Raw genomic sequence first — 13,783 nt, forward strand, 5'->3', positions numbered from 1 at the left:
TGCTGTCTTTAAGAATGAAGAGCTTTTAGTTCTTAAATAAGGGTAATACTGGAATAAAGATAATATTTTTTTTACTTTTCTAAAAAAAAAATCCCGTTACAAAACTAAAAAAGGCATAGTATAACTTATTTTTACGCTCATACTATTTTGAGATTTTTTTCGTATTTAGAATTATGTTAGTAATAAAATATTTTTAAATCACTTCAAAAAACTTATTTGAACAAAAAAATTCGATACATAATAACATCTTAGATAATTTTATTTTAAAAAGTCGTAGAAGTGTTATAACTCTAAAAGAGCTATATACTTTTGTTAACTAATACTGTCAAACATTATTAGCTTAAAACCAAACTGAATTTAAACTGTATCACAACATTTTATATCTTAAAAAACTTTGCAATTATACTAATAGAAAGCTACATAATTTTACTTGTTCTTCTAATGATATCATACACGTAAATTGCAATTTATATTTAAGATTTTTTACTGAACACGATGAAAATTTTTTTATTTTTATTGATGTCTTTTGCCTTTAAAAATTTTTAAAGCAGTCTTTTAACTTCAACTCAGTCAATTTTTCTTTCTTGTCATTAATATAAAAGAAAACTTTACTTTGATTCGTAGATTCCGTTTAAATTTATCTTGTGTGCTAACAACTTACATAAATTGATTAAGAATTGGTAGTAGTTTTTAAATTTTCTTTTTAAAACATTTTTTTTTCATGTCTTTTAATGTTAAGTATGATTAATTTTGAAAGAAAACCACACAACTCTAAATTCTATTTTACAACAGCAATTGTTTTGATACCGATTTATTAGAATATGCTTGAAACCTTTCTGTTGGTATGTTTAGATTCATATAGTTCAAAAAACTTTAAGACAACATATCAGTTACAATTTTTAAGGCAATAGTAAGCATTTAAACTAAACTACAGACAACTATGTAGGAATAGAATTTTTTTTTTCAGGTTTTTGTGTCTGTATTCTAATATTTAAAATTATTTTGTATTTATATTTTCATCTTTTAGACTATATCTTTTTAACAAATTTTCTTACTTGAATCAACTAAATCAATTTTGTTTTTATTTATCGTATGCCATCCATAATTTTTTTTTTCGATGTTTTGAACAATAATTTTTTTTCTTAAAACTTCATGCTTTGTGAAAACCACCTTTTTTGGTCGTTTAGTGTTTCCTTTTTCCTTTTAAATTCTCGTAAATTTTTTTAGATTTTGACGCTAAGATTATAAATGTTATTTAATTTTAAAACTTAGTAATTGTAAAACTTCTTTTAAATCGCAATATTGTGTATTTATTAGGTTTGTTTGATTTACATACATTTTAGGTTATTTTTGTTGCTAACAATATAGTTATTTTTTATTTGGGTTAACTTAATAAATCTCTGGCTGTTTTTTTTACCTTTAAAACAGTCACAACTCTGTAACAAATTTCTATAAAAATTACTAAATCTAGTAATTTACTTGAAATATACTTGCTAACAATAAAAAAATGTTTTCATTTTTGAAGTAAAAATACTATATTCGAATATGTTTCAAATGAATAATTTTTCAGCTTTTATTTGATTTAAAAGATAGAATTAACAATCTTTTATAAACCTTAACTTCATAGTGTGCAAATATTGTACGAAGAGCAACAAGATATATATTGTTCTGAACTTAGCTACCTTTAGTTAATTAATTTTTATTTTGCTGTGGTTTTTTTTATTGGAATACAGATAATGTTGACAAAATGAAAAATTGTAGAGTCAACTTAAATATTTCGTTCATACTTAATAAAGAATTAAAAACGTTCTTTGGATTTTTTAACGATTGCAGAGACATGCAAGTTAAATAAATATATATTTCAAACTAGTACTAAAATGTTGTGGAAATAAGGTAAATCAATTATGATGTTTACTAAAATTGTATTTATTAATAAAAATACTTATAAATTTCAACTTTAGGTAATATAAGGTTTGTTTGTAGAAATAATTAACAAACTAATACTTTTTAAGGGCAGAAATATATTAACAAAATTTATTACATATTCCAAGGACTAGTGGCGCAAACTAAGATTAGACCTTAGGGTGCGCATATTTTAGTTTTTGGAGTTTTGTTTACACATTTTTTGATTAGAGCTTGACGATTGAAAAATTGCTATTGTCACACATTAGTGATGTCACATTAGTTAATTGACAAAATTCTTTTAATAAGAAATTGTATGAGAACAAATTAATTTAAACTTTAATGAGTTTGAAAATTATTCAACTTTAAAGTATAGCTGTTGTGTGTAAAGTTGAATTAAGTTACTAGGAGATAAAAAATTTCTTTAGAATAAATTTCTTAAATATTAAGTAAAAATTCACTGTGACCACGACTTTTTTTTTGTAACCTGCTTTTGTTATATTTCATCATTTGATTTAACTTGTTTTGTATTCACTTTATGTGGGTGTCTTAGAAAAGATTATATCGTTTTTAACTGAAAATAAAATAATCAAACAAACTTTAAATTTATATAAAAATTCTTTGTAAAGTTTAATATGTTTAAATTGGAACGGGTCAAATATCCACGAAGACACTTTTGCACTAGGGGTCACCTATGCACAAAAACATTTAGCTAGGAGTGCCACTTTTGCATAATAAGTCTTTTTTGCACGAGAGTAAAAAAAATAAAATAAATAAAATAAAAATAGAAAACGAAATATAAAAAGAATAATTTAAAAAAACGTTACCGACCAATGGTAGGTTAACAGTAACAGTGATAGTAAACAAAAATAAAAATTAAAAAAATAAGTTCAACAAAAACTGAAAAGTAGAAAATTAAAAGCAAACTGATAAAAAATCAAAAAATTGAAAACAAAACAATTACCGGCCGAAGTTAAGGTTTAGAGATAATAGTGACAGAAAAAAAATCTTAATAAAAAATATAAATAAACGAAAATTAAGAAAAAAAATTAATTAAAAAATAAAAAATAAACATTACCGATCAAGGGTAAGAGTTAGTGGTAGTAGTGATGTTTAGAAAAAAAGTTGACAAAAAAAAGTAAAAATAAAATTTTTAATCACTGCAAATGTGTCTTCGTGCAAAAAAGTCCTTTCTTTTAAAAGTTACCCTTTGTGCAAAAGTTTTTTTTCATTTCGTGCATATTAAACTGCTACCTGTATAAATAGTTTCTAAACAAAAATTAATATCAAAACAACCAAATAAATATTAATCATTTTTACAAATAAATCTCAAAATAATAAGTATTTTAATTTATATTTCAATTTTAAGCTAAAAGTTTTATAAAATAGTGTTTATTTGAGGTCATTAATGTGTATTGTAAAACAAAAACAGCTATAGAATTAAAATATGATAGTATCATAAAGTTATAATGCACTAAATCCTGATTTAATTTAATTTCTATGTTGTGTGACCTAAAATTGATAAAGCTGTTAATATAGGTCGTAATAGTTTTGTTCTTAAAATATGCTTTAAAATCTACATTTAACTTTAAATTGTACTTCATCTGTAGTGAGCTTACATATTATTAAACAAACTCAAATACTTTATATAAGCGTATACAAACCAAATAAATCTAAGCTAGCCAAAATTAAAAACTTTTAAAATTTTAATAAACATAAAAAAAAAAATTGAATTACATCACTAGAAATAACATCTTTTCTCGGTAGGACTTTTTATAAGTAGTATTTTATGGGCACTATTTTATTGGTAGAATTGCTGCAATCAATTCTGCCCATAATTTTATGTGACGTCAATAAAATTATGGGTAGCAATTAGATGTTGCTGCAATTAAGTTGCTGCAATTAAATGAAAATAAAATACTGTCTAGGCCATATACAAATACTATGGATAGCTTTTGTTGTTTTAAATTTATAAACAAACAAATAAAAAATAACTTGAATACACATAAACCAATGGTTTGATTTATTTGTACATTTATTGAAATTATATTTTGTAAACTAACAGAAGTAGTGGCTAGATTTATCAAAAGACTATGAATAATTTTTTATTTAAGATTAAATAAAGAAAAATAAACAAAAACTTGTATACACCTAAATCAATTGTTTGATTTATGAGTTTATTTTTTAATTTTTATTTAGTAAACTTATAGAAGTAGCTTGGCCTTATGTGTACTATTTTATGGGCACTATTTTATGTGAAGTATTGCTTCAATCAATTCTGCCCATAATTTGATGTGATTTCATTTAAATTATGTGCAGTATCTAAATGTTGCTGCAATTAAATTAAATATAAAATACTGTCTAGGCCTCATATAAATATTATGGATAGTTGTTTATTTTAAAGTTTATAAACAAACAATTAAAAAGTAACTTGAATACACATAAATTAATGGTTTGATTTATTTGTACATTTATTTAAATTATATTTTGTAAACTAAAAGAAATAGCGACTAAACTAATTGAAAGATTGTGTATAATTTTTTTATCTAGTATTTAATAAAGAAAAAAAAAACTTGAATACACTGAAACCAATTGTTTGATTTATAAGTTTTTTTTTTGTAATTTATATTTTGTAAGCTAACAAAAGTAATAAATTGGCATATTATAAATATTTTTGATAGTTTTTGTATTTAAGATTTTATAAGCAAAGTTAAAAAGTTCACATAAACCAGTTGTTTGATTTATGATTGTACATATGTAACTTTTATTCAGTAAACTTATAGAAGTAGTGGCTTGGCCTTATGTATACTATTTTATGGGCACTATTTTATAATTTTAACAAAGTTTTTATTCTTAAATTTTAAAGAAATATAAGTTAAATATATGTCCATATAAATCAAACAATAAGTTTATTTGTAACTAAACACTGTTTTATTTTTCATTTAACTGCAGCAACATATCAATACTACCCATGATTTAAATTAAATCTCATTAAGTTATGGGCAGAATTGATTGAAGCAATACTACACATAAAATAGTGCCCATAAAATAGTACATATAAGGCCAAGCTACTACTTCTATAAGTTTACTAGATATTAATTAAAAAACAAACTTATAAATCAAACAATTGACCTAAGTGTATACAAGTTTTTGCTTATTTTTCTTTATTAAATTTTGAATAAAAAAATATTCATAATATTTTAAAAGTTCTAGCCACTACTTTTGTTAGTTTACAAGGTATAATTTAAATAAATGTACAAACAAATAAAACTATTGGTTTATGTGTATTCAAGTTATTTTTATTTGTTTGTTTATAAATTTAAAACAACAAAAACTATCCATATTATTTATATAATTCTAGACAGTATTTTATTTTCATTTAATTGCTGCTACTTAATTGCAGCAACATCTCAATACTACTTATAATTATAATGACATCACATCAAATTATGGGCAGAATTGATTGCAGCGATTCTACCCATAAAATATTGCCCATAAAATACCACCCATAAAAAGACCGACCCATCTTTTCTTACAAAATAAGACCAATGAAGTCATTGCTACAATGATAAATGCAGTTATTGGATTGTAGTTAAAAATAAGCCGTCTTTAATAGTATATTTCAACGATACACTAGTATAATTTCTAATAGTTTTGTTCTTTGTACACAAGTTATTGTAGTTTTAACTTAAATTTAAAAACCTATAATGAAATACAAAATATGGATTAAGTTCTATCGGACGCCATTCAAGTTAATCGAAATTTATAAGAATATTATAAAACAATTGATAAAGTTACTTAGTATCGTCGATACTATAAAAGCTTTATTTATTATACATAATTTTTTTTATTCCTAACTATCTACTTTTATTCACGTTGATTTTTTTAACTTTTATAAAATCAGTTTAATAAATGTTATTTAAGAAGTTATTATATAATGTTATACAAATAGAATTTAAAGGCTGTTATTGCAATTTTATAAAACGATACTAGTTTTACAGCTTTACTTACGACTAAACATTTCTTGGATTTTAAGCACACAGAACTTCGAATTTTAAGCAATTTCTATTCAATATGATGGTAATTAAACACGTCTTAACTCCATGAAAAAGTTTAGAAGACGAAATAATGCTTTGAAATTATATAACATGTTCGAAAAAATATTGTTCATCAAGTTGAACTCATAACTGTGATACTTTAAAAACAGTATGAAATCAAAGAAAATCTCCAATTATTTTTTATATAATAAATTAGCCATTAAATTTAAATATACTGGAAGAAAGATTTGTCTTACTACTTGATAATCAAAAAAAAAATGGCATTCAGAAGTTAACATTTGATAGAATAGTCAAAACAATAAATCTTTATCTAATTTTAACCTAACAATGTTATAGTAATATTAAGTATCTAGGAACCAATGTTCAAAATTAGAAGCATATAAGCATTTGTGTTGCCAGTTAAATCATCGATTAAATCGAGGAAGATTAACGAAATACACAAATAAAATTTTTCTGGATAGAGTATTGCTTCTTCTTTTGACTTATTCTCAAATATAAGGAACTTTTGCTGACGCAAAACAACTGATACCCTTCAAAGCTTGACATGGTTTTTCATACCATTCGTTGGTTTCAATATTAAATATCAACAGCCTCGATGACCTTTTACTGAAAACATAAATTTCAGACCCAATTGAAAACGCTGCAACAGGACCAATCAAAAGTTTATTGTGATATTGCACTATTCGCTTCTTTAATACAGAAAACTTCATGCACGTTGAGTCGTAAACCTCAGAAAATTCTGTGCCACCGCCAACTACATATAATTTGTTTTTAATAACAACAGACTGATGGCAGCACCTGGAATGATTCATTGATGGAAAATATTCCCACTCATCAGATACTGGATCAAAAGACTCACATGTTTTCGCTGCAACTAAATCTGAAGCAGGTTCATCGTAGTAATTAACATCAGTCCCGTCCTCATTGTACTGCAACCCACCAGTGACGATTATTCTGTCCTCAAAAACACAAGAGGAAGGAAATTCCCTCGCTTCACTCATTCTTGACTTTTCCTGCCAACTAAAATCTTTTAGGTTGAGCTCGTAACAATAATTCGCTATGGCTTCCAAATCATCACGTCCTCCGGTGAGGAAAATACTATCATCAAAGGCGCACACAGAATATAAATCAATATCGTAGTCGTTTATGTCTTTTACATCGGCTACAACTTCACAAGTATTGGTAGCTGGACTGTATCTTTCTACTGATGAAATAATTTTCATACCCAAGCCAAAGTTTCTCATATCATCAGAACTCCCGTCAATACCGTTAAAAACATAAACGTAATTTTTATAACAAACTGTGACTAAATCATAACGAGCTTCAACTAATGAAGAAACGACCTCAGGTGTGTTAAAATCGTCAGAAAGTTTTATTATTTTTCTAACGGGCCTTTCGGGGTTTTCGTTTTTACCTCCAAAGGCTAAAATATTGAATCTTTCACAATACCTAGGTTTAAAATATTCACTCGATTTACCTTTGTAAATGTATTTACTATTTTCTAAAACTTTATTTAGCAGCGAAACACACTTTTTGTTTCCGCTAAAAGATAAAGATTTTTCCTTTAAAATGTATCTTAACATGTTTTCTTTTAGCAACGGGAGCCTGACAGTTAGTAAAAGTTTTTTGGCAAACTTGCTTCTTTCTCTATAACTAAAATTTACCCATGAGTTTGCTGACCTAACAATATCTACTTCAGATGTAATCAAGAGTCTGGAGCTTGAAAGCAATTTCCTAACTGATTCTAAATCCAACTGCAGGAAGTTATCAGTTTTCGTAATTTTTTGGCAACACCAATCCATATCACTTAAATGTTCCCTACTCAATGGAGAAAAAAAATTCAGAAGCACTAAAGTTAATGAGAAATCGTTATTATAAATATTTTCTTTTATGTTTTTAGATATTGTTTTCTCAATTTTGTGGTCTAAAGATACTTTGTTCAACTGGGCTGAATAGATCATTTTGTAGTCTTTTTGTCCAGCATGACCTAATAGATATACGCTTAACAATTAAAACTTAAATAAACTTCTTTAGATAATTACATTCAATTATCAACCAACTAACTGAATATAAGTTTTACTTAAGTTAGGTATTGTAAATGTAATTTTACCTAAGTGGTTTCTCTGTTATTAGAAAATTTCACCGAATTTATTTAAAAAAAATATTTAATAAAAATGTTTGCTTAGTTACATCAGTTGGTATAACTATTAAATTCTAATAACTTTTTAAAAGCGTAAATATATAATTTAAGTTTTTTTTTTTTTTAACTCTTACCTAGATTTGAAACTCCTTTGATATATGCCAAAAAATGCTTTTTAGCAATCTCGTTTGACTTCTTTCTATGTGCATTCTTACGGCATACTTGAAGAAATTCAAATTGTGTATCTTGATGACGACTCTTGATTTTCGACTTTTTTGCAACTACCAACTTCTTATTTCCTTCATCTGACCATGAAGTACCTCGTTTTAAACTTTTGTAATGCATAACTTTTTATTTCTGAAAAACAATTAATAATAGATGGTTATGTTAGAAACGTATTTTTATTTTTATAAAGAAAATTTGAAATAAAATAATTATTTACCTTAATTTTAAATTAATTGTTTTTATTGATACATTGTAAAACTTTATAAAGGCAAAATTGTGAGTAACAACGAATTTGTTTCCAATTATTAAATATCGTTTACTGGCTTTTGTTTTTGCTTTATATGTTAAACTTGTCTAAATTAATATATTTATACTTAGTTTCAGTGGTCTTTAACCTGATAAAAATGTATGCACACTAAACTTCGAAAACAATTCATGTGTACCCTCAAGTTGCTAGTTGTAGAAACACGTAAATAACTTTATTTTTATAATAAAACTGCAGAAATTTCTGCGCTTTGAGCTTTGATGGTTGATCGAGCTTATTTATGCAAAATTCTCACGAAATTATATTTAAATTGATGAAGTTCTTTAACTTTCCCATGAAAGTTTTTGTTGCATCAATTTTGTTTTATCAACAATATTCAAATTGTATCGCTTAATTCTTATTTTAGGGACTACAGAGAGAAAATGACTATCATGGAGATATTTACAGAACTTAAAAGCAATCTAGCCAATGATATGTAAAACCGTGATTGCAAGCATGTTAGTCTGCCTTAAACCTGCGCGGGGGACTCAGAGTGGTAGGCAGTTCAATACAAGGCAATGTTAAATAATGAATTTATTAAGCTTTAAATCAATAGAAATAAATACAAATCTAGAAAATAGAAAGTTAGTCAAATAAAAAATTTAGCAGTGTAGTAGTTTAAATTAAAACAAGCCCTAATTATATTGTATATATCAGCAGTTAAAATTCTTATTTCATTTAAAACTAGAAACAAACTGCTGGGTTTCAATTCAAATACTCAAAGACAAATACAGAAATTGTGTTCCAATAAGCAGCAAATACGAACCTGTTAAGTAAACTGCCTAATAATTTATTTTATTTTTGAGAATAAACAAATACTCAGTCACACCGTAAAGCGGATTTTCTAATTGTAAATCTGTAGTAAAATAATTATGGTAAAAATGAAAAATAATTAAAAATTTGTCTGAGTTCAGTTTTTATACAAAAAAACTTAATAAATTTATTAAAAATTATATTGATGCTAAACAACCTTTAATTCAAAAATTATTAAATTATAGTTTATAAACAAATACAATAAAACCATGGTATACAGTGGGATATTGACATCTAATGGATTTAAAAAGATAAAACATTTACAGAGTTAGAAGTTATGGAGTAGTAGATACATATCATAAAGCACCTAGTTCTAATAATAAATTAATAATGTAATATAGTTGAAAATAAAACCAGGGAGTAAACATTAAAAAACTTATAAAGAATTGTTGCTGTTGATGTTAACATAGTTATATTATGATGATAAAAAAGAATAAAATGGCTTTTTGTGGAAAATATTTGATAAGTGAAAAACAGAATGAGAGTTAGAATTTAGATGTTAAATTTTAAAAATAAGACAAAAATTAAATATATTTAGTTGAGAGATAATCAAAAAGAGTATAATCTACAAATAATCCAACTCAAAAAATTATACTTATTCAACTTAAAAAAAAAAATTAGTAATAATTTACAATTGGAAATGGGTATGTTATAAACCATGCACAATTTATTTGATATCTTAATGAAATATATTTTACTAATAAACAGACTTGAAAAAGAGAAAAAAAACATGTTTATTAAATTTTAAGACTGAGAATGGAAATACTGTTATAATGCATATGAAAATAATAAAATATCTTAATAAAATTTATACCTATGTGAGATATAAACTATAAATATTAATTTAAGTAATAAAGGCATTGGGTTATCAGATGGTTATCCTTTAGAATAAAAAAATCTGAGTTTAAAGATAAAGACAATAATTGAATCTAAAGTTTGGAAATTTTTTAAAAATTGCAAAAAATGCTTATCGACCTAAGTTAATACTTGTTATTGTTTAATCATGAAATTATTAATGAAATTCATTACTTAAAACTAAATAATTCGAGAAAAAAAGCTAGCCAGGGTGACTAAAGACAAAACTGAGTTAATCAAGGCAGACTCGAAATTACTTTAACTTGTATAAAATGAAAAAGTATAATTTACATTCACTAACTAAGAAAAAAACCTCGAATACCTAAAAATATACAAAATGTAACAAAAAGACTTAATAAAAACATATAATTAAAATTGTTTTAAAATAAGAGTATAAAGTACAGCCTGAGATTTTCAAAATATCTAAACGGACCAAATTTTTAATGAATTTTTTTGGATGGTCGAATGTCTTGGCTTTACGCAAGTTTCTCTTGTCAAAAATAACGTTGTTCAGCATAATTTGTTTATTAGCGTAAAATGTCATTTGTGTATTCTGTTGCAAAAAAACAACAGCATAACCTTCTTTGACTGGTTGCGCCAACAAGATAAATAATATCTGAAAGGTTTTACATTCTGAGTTCCTTTTCCTTTGAATCGATAAAACAACTTTTTCAGCACTGGCAAGGTACGTATTGGGACATTACCATACATAAAAAATAGCTTGTTTTACGTTGAAACGAAGATACCGCTGATAAATTTCAATCAGTTATCTGTTGAAATTATCTCAAACGATATTTTGGACAAGATATATTCAGTACTTAAAACTTCTCTTCAAATATGTTCGTTACCTACACCTGCAAGCATCACGTCTTAGACCGCTTCTTCTGTATACTTTTGTAATTTTTTTTCCACACTCACACTCTTTAACTATAGTGAAATTACAAGTTTCTGCCTTATTTCGAACACAGGTTGAAAATGTTCTAAAAGATTCATGTAAACTGTTATAAATGTAATTGCATAATTTTTTTAAATCATGGGCTATTTTGTTTTGTTGTCTATCTTTTTAGCTTAATTGGTTTCCAATGTTGCTTAGGTAGTTATGTTTAACACATTCAAAACTTTTTTAGCTAAACTTTTTATTATTATTTCAGCCCTTGTAAGATATTATGTTTCCAACTAACACTATACATTAAAAAATAATAAAGCTTATAGACACGATTTGTTAAGAGATTGGTTAAGAGATTAATTAAAAAACAAAAAAAAAATAGCATATAGAACATCAAATTTAAGACCACCATGAAAATTTCAAAGATGAGTAAACAAACAAACAAGCAAAAACCTAACTTATAAATCATTTCAATTTATGTTCGTATTAAGAAGTAGTAATAAGTACCCAATGTCTTTGATTGGATATTTTGTAATATATCTTTTTCATTGCTCTTGAGCTTGTCCCACGGCATATGAAAGTTCAGGCTTAGGCCATGTAGACTTTGGCCGAATATTTTTAGCTGCCTTTTTTTAGCCACACTCTTGAAATTCTATGAACTTTTAGTGAGATGATTCTGTTTTATTTCATATTAACATAAACTTAAAATTTGCAATTTTAAAACAAAACCAGTACAAAATTAAAACTGTTTAAGTCTGCTGAAAACTATATACAAATAAATATAGATTTTTTTTACCTGTTATGAATAAATCTTGTACAAATACATATTTCAAAGTAGTTGATATAGTACGTAGCAATAAAAAATCATTTATTCTTAAGATTATATCAAGTAGAAAGAAAAACTAAGAAAGTTTTAAAACTGATGGTTTGAATTTGAAAATTTTAAAGTAAATGTGCCACAAATTTCTATTTTACGATTTTTTAAAAACTATACCGACAAATTAAAGAAAACTAACAGCTACTTGATAAAATCTTTTACTGTACAACTCTAATAAATTTTATTTTAACATTTTAAAAACGCTATCAAAAGCTTAATACTTTAAAAAAAATCAGATATAAATATAGTTAGTATAAAGAAACAGATTTTTTATATGTCATGTTATACTTATGTTTGTACTTGATACTTGTGCGTCAAAGACATGTACAAGTAGATAGACCTAAGACATGAATTTTTAGACAGTCTCGATAACCAGTCTACTAAAAACTTTCAAAATGATACAAAAAGCTATTTAAGTGACTAAAAGACTAGCTGTTATATTTTACTTTGTTTTTCAAACTATAATAACGTATCAACCACCAATAAAACAACAAAAACCGAAAAAAAATATTAAGAATTTAAAATTGCTTAAGTTGTTTTGATAAAATTTACTGTTTAAAAGTTGTACAAAATTTTTACTTGAAATATTTGGTAAAAGTTATTTTATAAAACTTTTATTTTTAATCGGCTAAAAGTTTTTGTACACTGAAATTTTTAATCACCTTTAGCAACAGTTTACTAGTTTTTAAAGAAGAACTATTTACTAAATTTGTTGAACCCTACTTGATAGAGTTACTTTATTAGTTTTATTTTACATAATACTTAACTAAAATAGAAAACTTTACATAATAAACTGATCTTGTATTCAAAAGGTACTAGCAATTTTACTGCTTTTTAGACTGAACAGCCTGCCAAATTTCAAACCTTTAACATCTTTTTAAAGTACTCATGTAAATTTCTTTAAAAATATTATTAGAAAAACACTGCTTACATATAATTCCTTTTCAGAAAATTTTGTTTATTTACTTTAATTTTACTTAAAAAGTATTACAATAATGAACACTCTACACTTTTTACAATGGAATAAACTTTATCAACTGAACAAATACCATGCTTATGCAAACTCCTTTGATTTAAATTCAAAAAAAATTTCAGCATGTTACTGGTCTTTGCTATCTTCGTTATTAATAAATATTGTCTTTTCCAGCAGTTATATTATTTTACAAAAAAAATAAACTTTTCTGGATAAATGCTTATTTAGAAATGTTTACAAAAAAATCTTGCCGAACATGTCCGGATAAATGAGTAAGCATTTATAACCAATCGTAAGTTACAATTTTAAATGAACGGTAACTAACGGTACTAAATCAAGACTATAAAGATATTCGATTATCTATTAAAGCGTGCAGTTAACTAATAAAAATAGTTAAAAAAAAGTTGTTGCCCATAATTGTAATTTTCCATCAAGAAGCATAATTTTGAAATTGATTTACAGCTTTCACAGTTTTAGTCATAAAAATCATATGAAGGCAATCTTAAATTATTTGTACTAAGTAAGATAAGAAACTTTAAGCAAAAAGTCAACTTTGTAAAATTGAATTAGCAAACATGAGTACTTTTATAGTCTCTGTTTTTTTTTCAAACTTTCGATATGAATCTTGACCAGATTTGAAAAGGAGATCAACTAGAAATGTTTTAAAACCATAAGTTGATTAATCAACAGCAAACAATTAAATTATGCAGATTTTTAAATATTAGAGCACACGGACGCTGTGAAGCAAAT

At 25.3% G+C, this 13,783-nt stretch overlaps 1 protein-coding gene across 1 annotated transcript; it reads right to left on the reverse strand.

The window, feature by feature from the left end:
* Positions 1-6,448: 6,448 nt before the first annotated feature.
* LOC145841473 (kelch-like protein 7) lies at positions 6,449-7,762 on the reverse strand. Its single transcript, XM_082948837.1, has one exon. The coding sequence runs from the start codon at positions 7,760-7,762 to the stop codon at positions 6,449-6,451; it is 1,314 nt and encodes a 437-aa protein (XP_082804963.1).
* Between the last annotated feature and the right edge of the window lie 6,021 nt (positions 7,763-13,783).

This window comes from Thalia democratica, chromosome 1 (assembly GCF_965202585.1).
Source record: "Thalia democratica chromosome 1, ktThaDemo2.hap1.1, whole genome shotgun sequence".
Lineage (NCBI taxonomy): Eukaryota > Metazoa > Chordata > Thaliacea > Salpida > Salpidae > Thalia > Thalia democratica.

Coding starts and splice junctions, on each gene's coding strand:
- LOC145841473 (XM_082948837.1), bottom strand. CDS start 7,762: ATGGATTGGTGTTGCCAAAAAATTACGAAAACTGATAACTTCCTGCAG.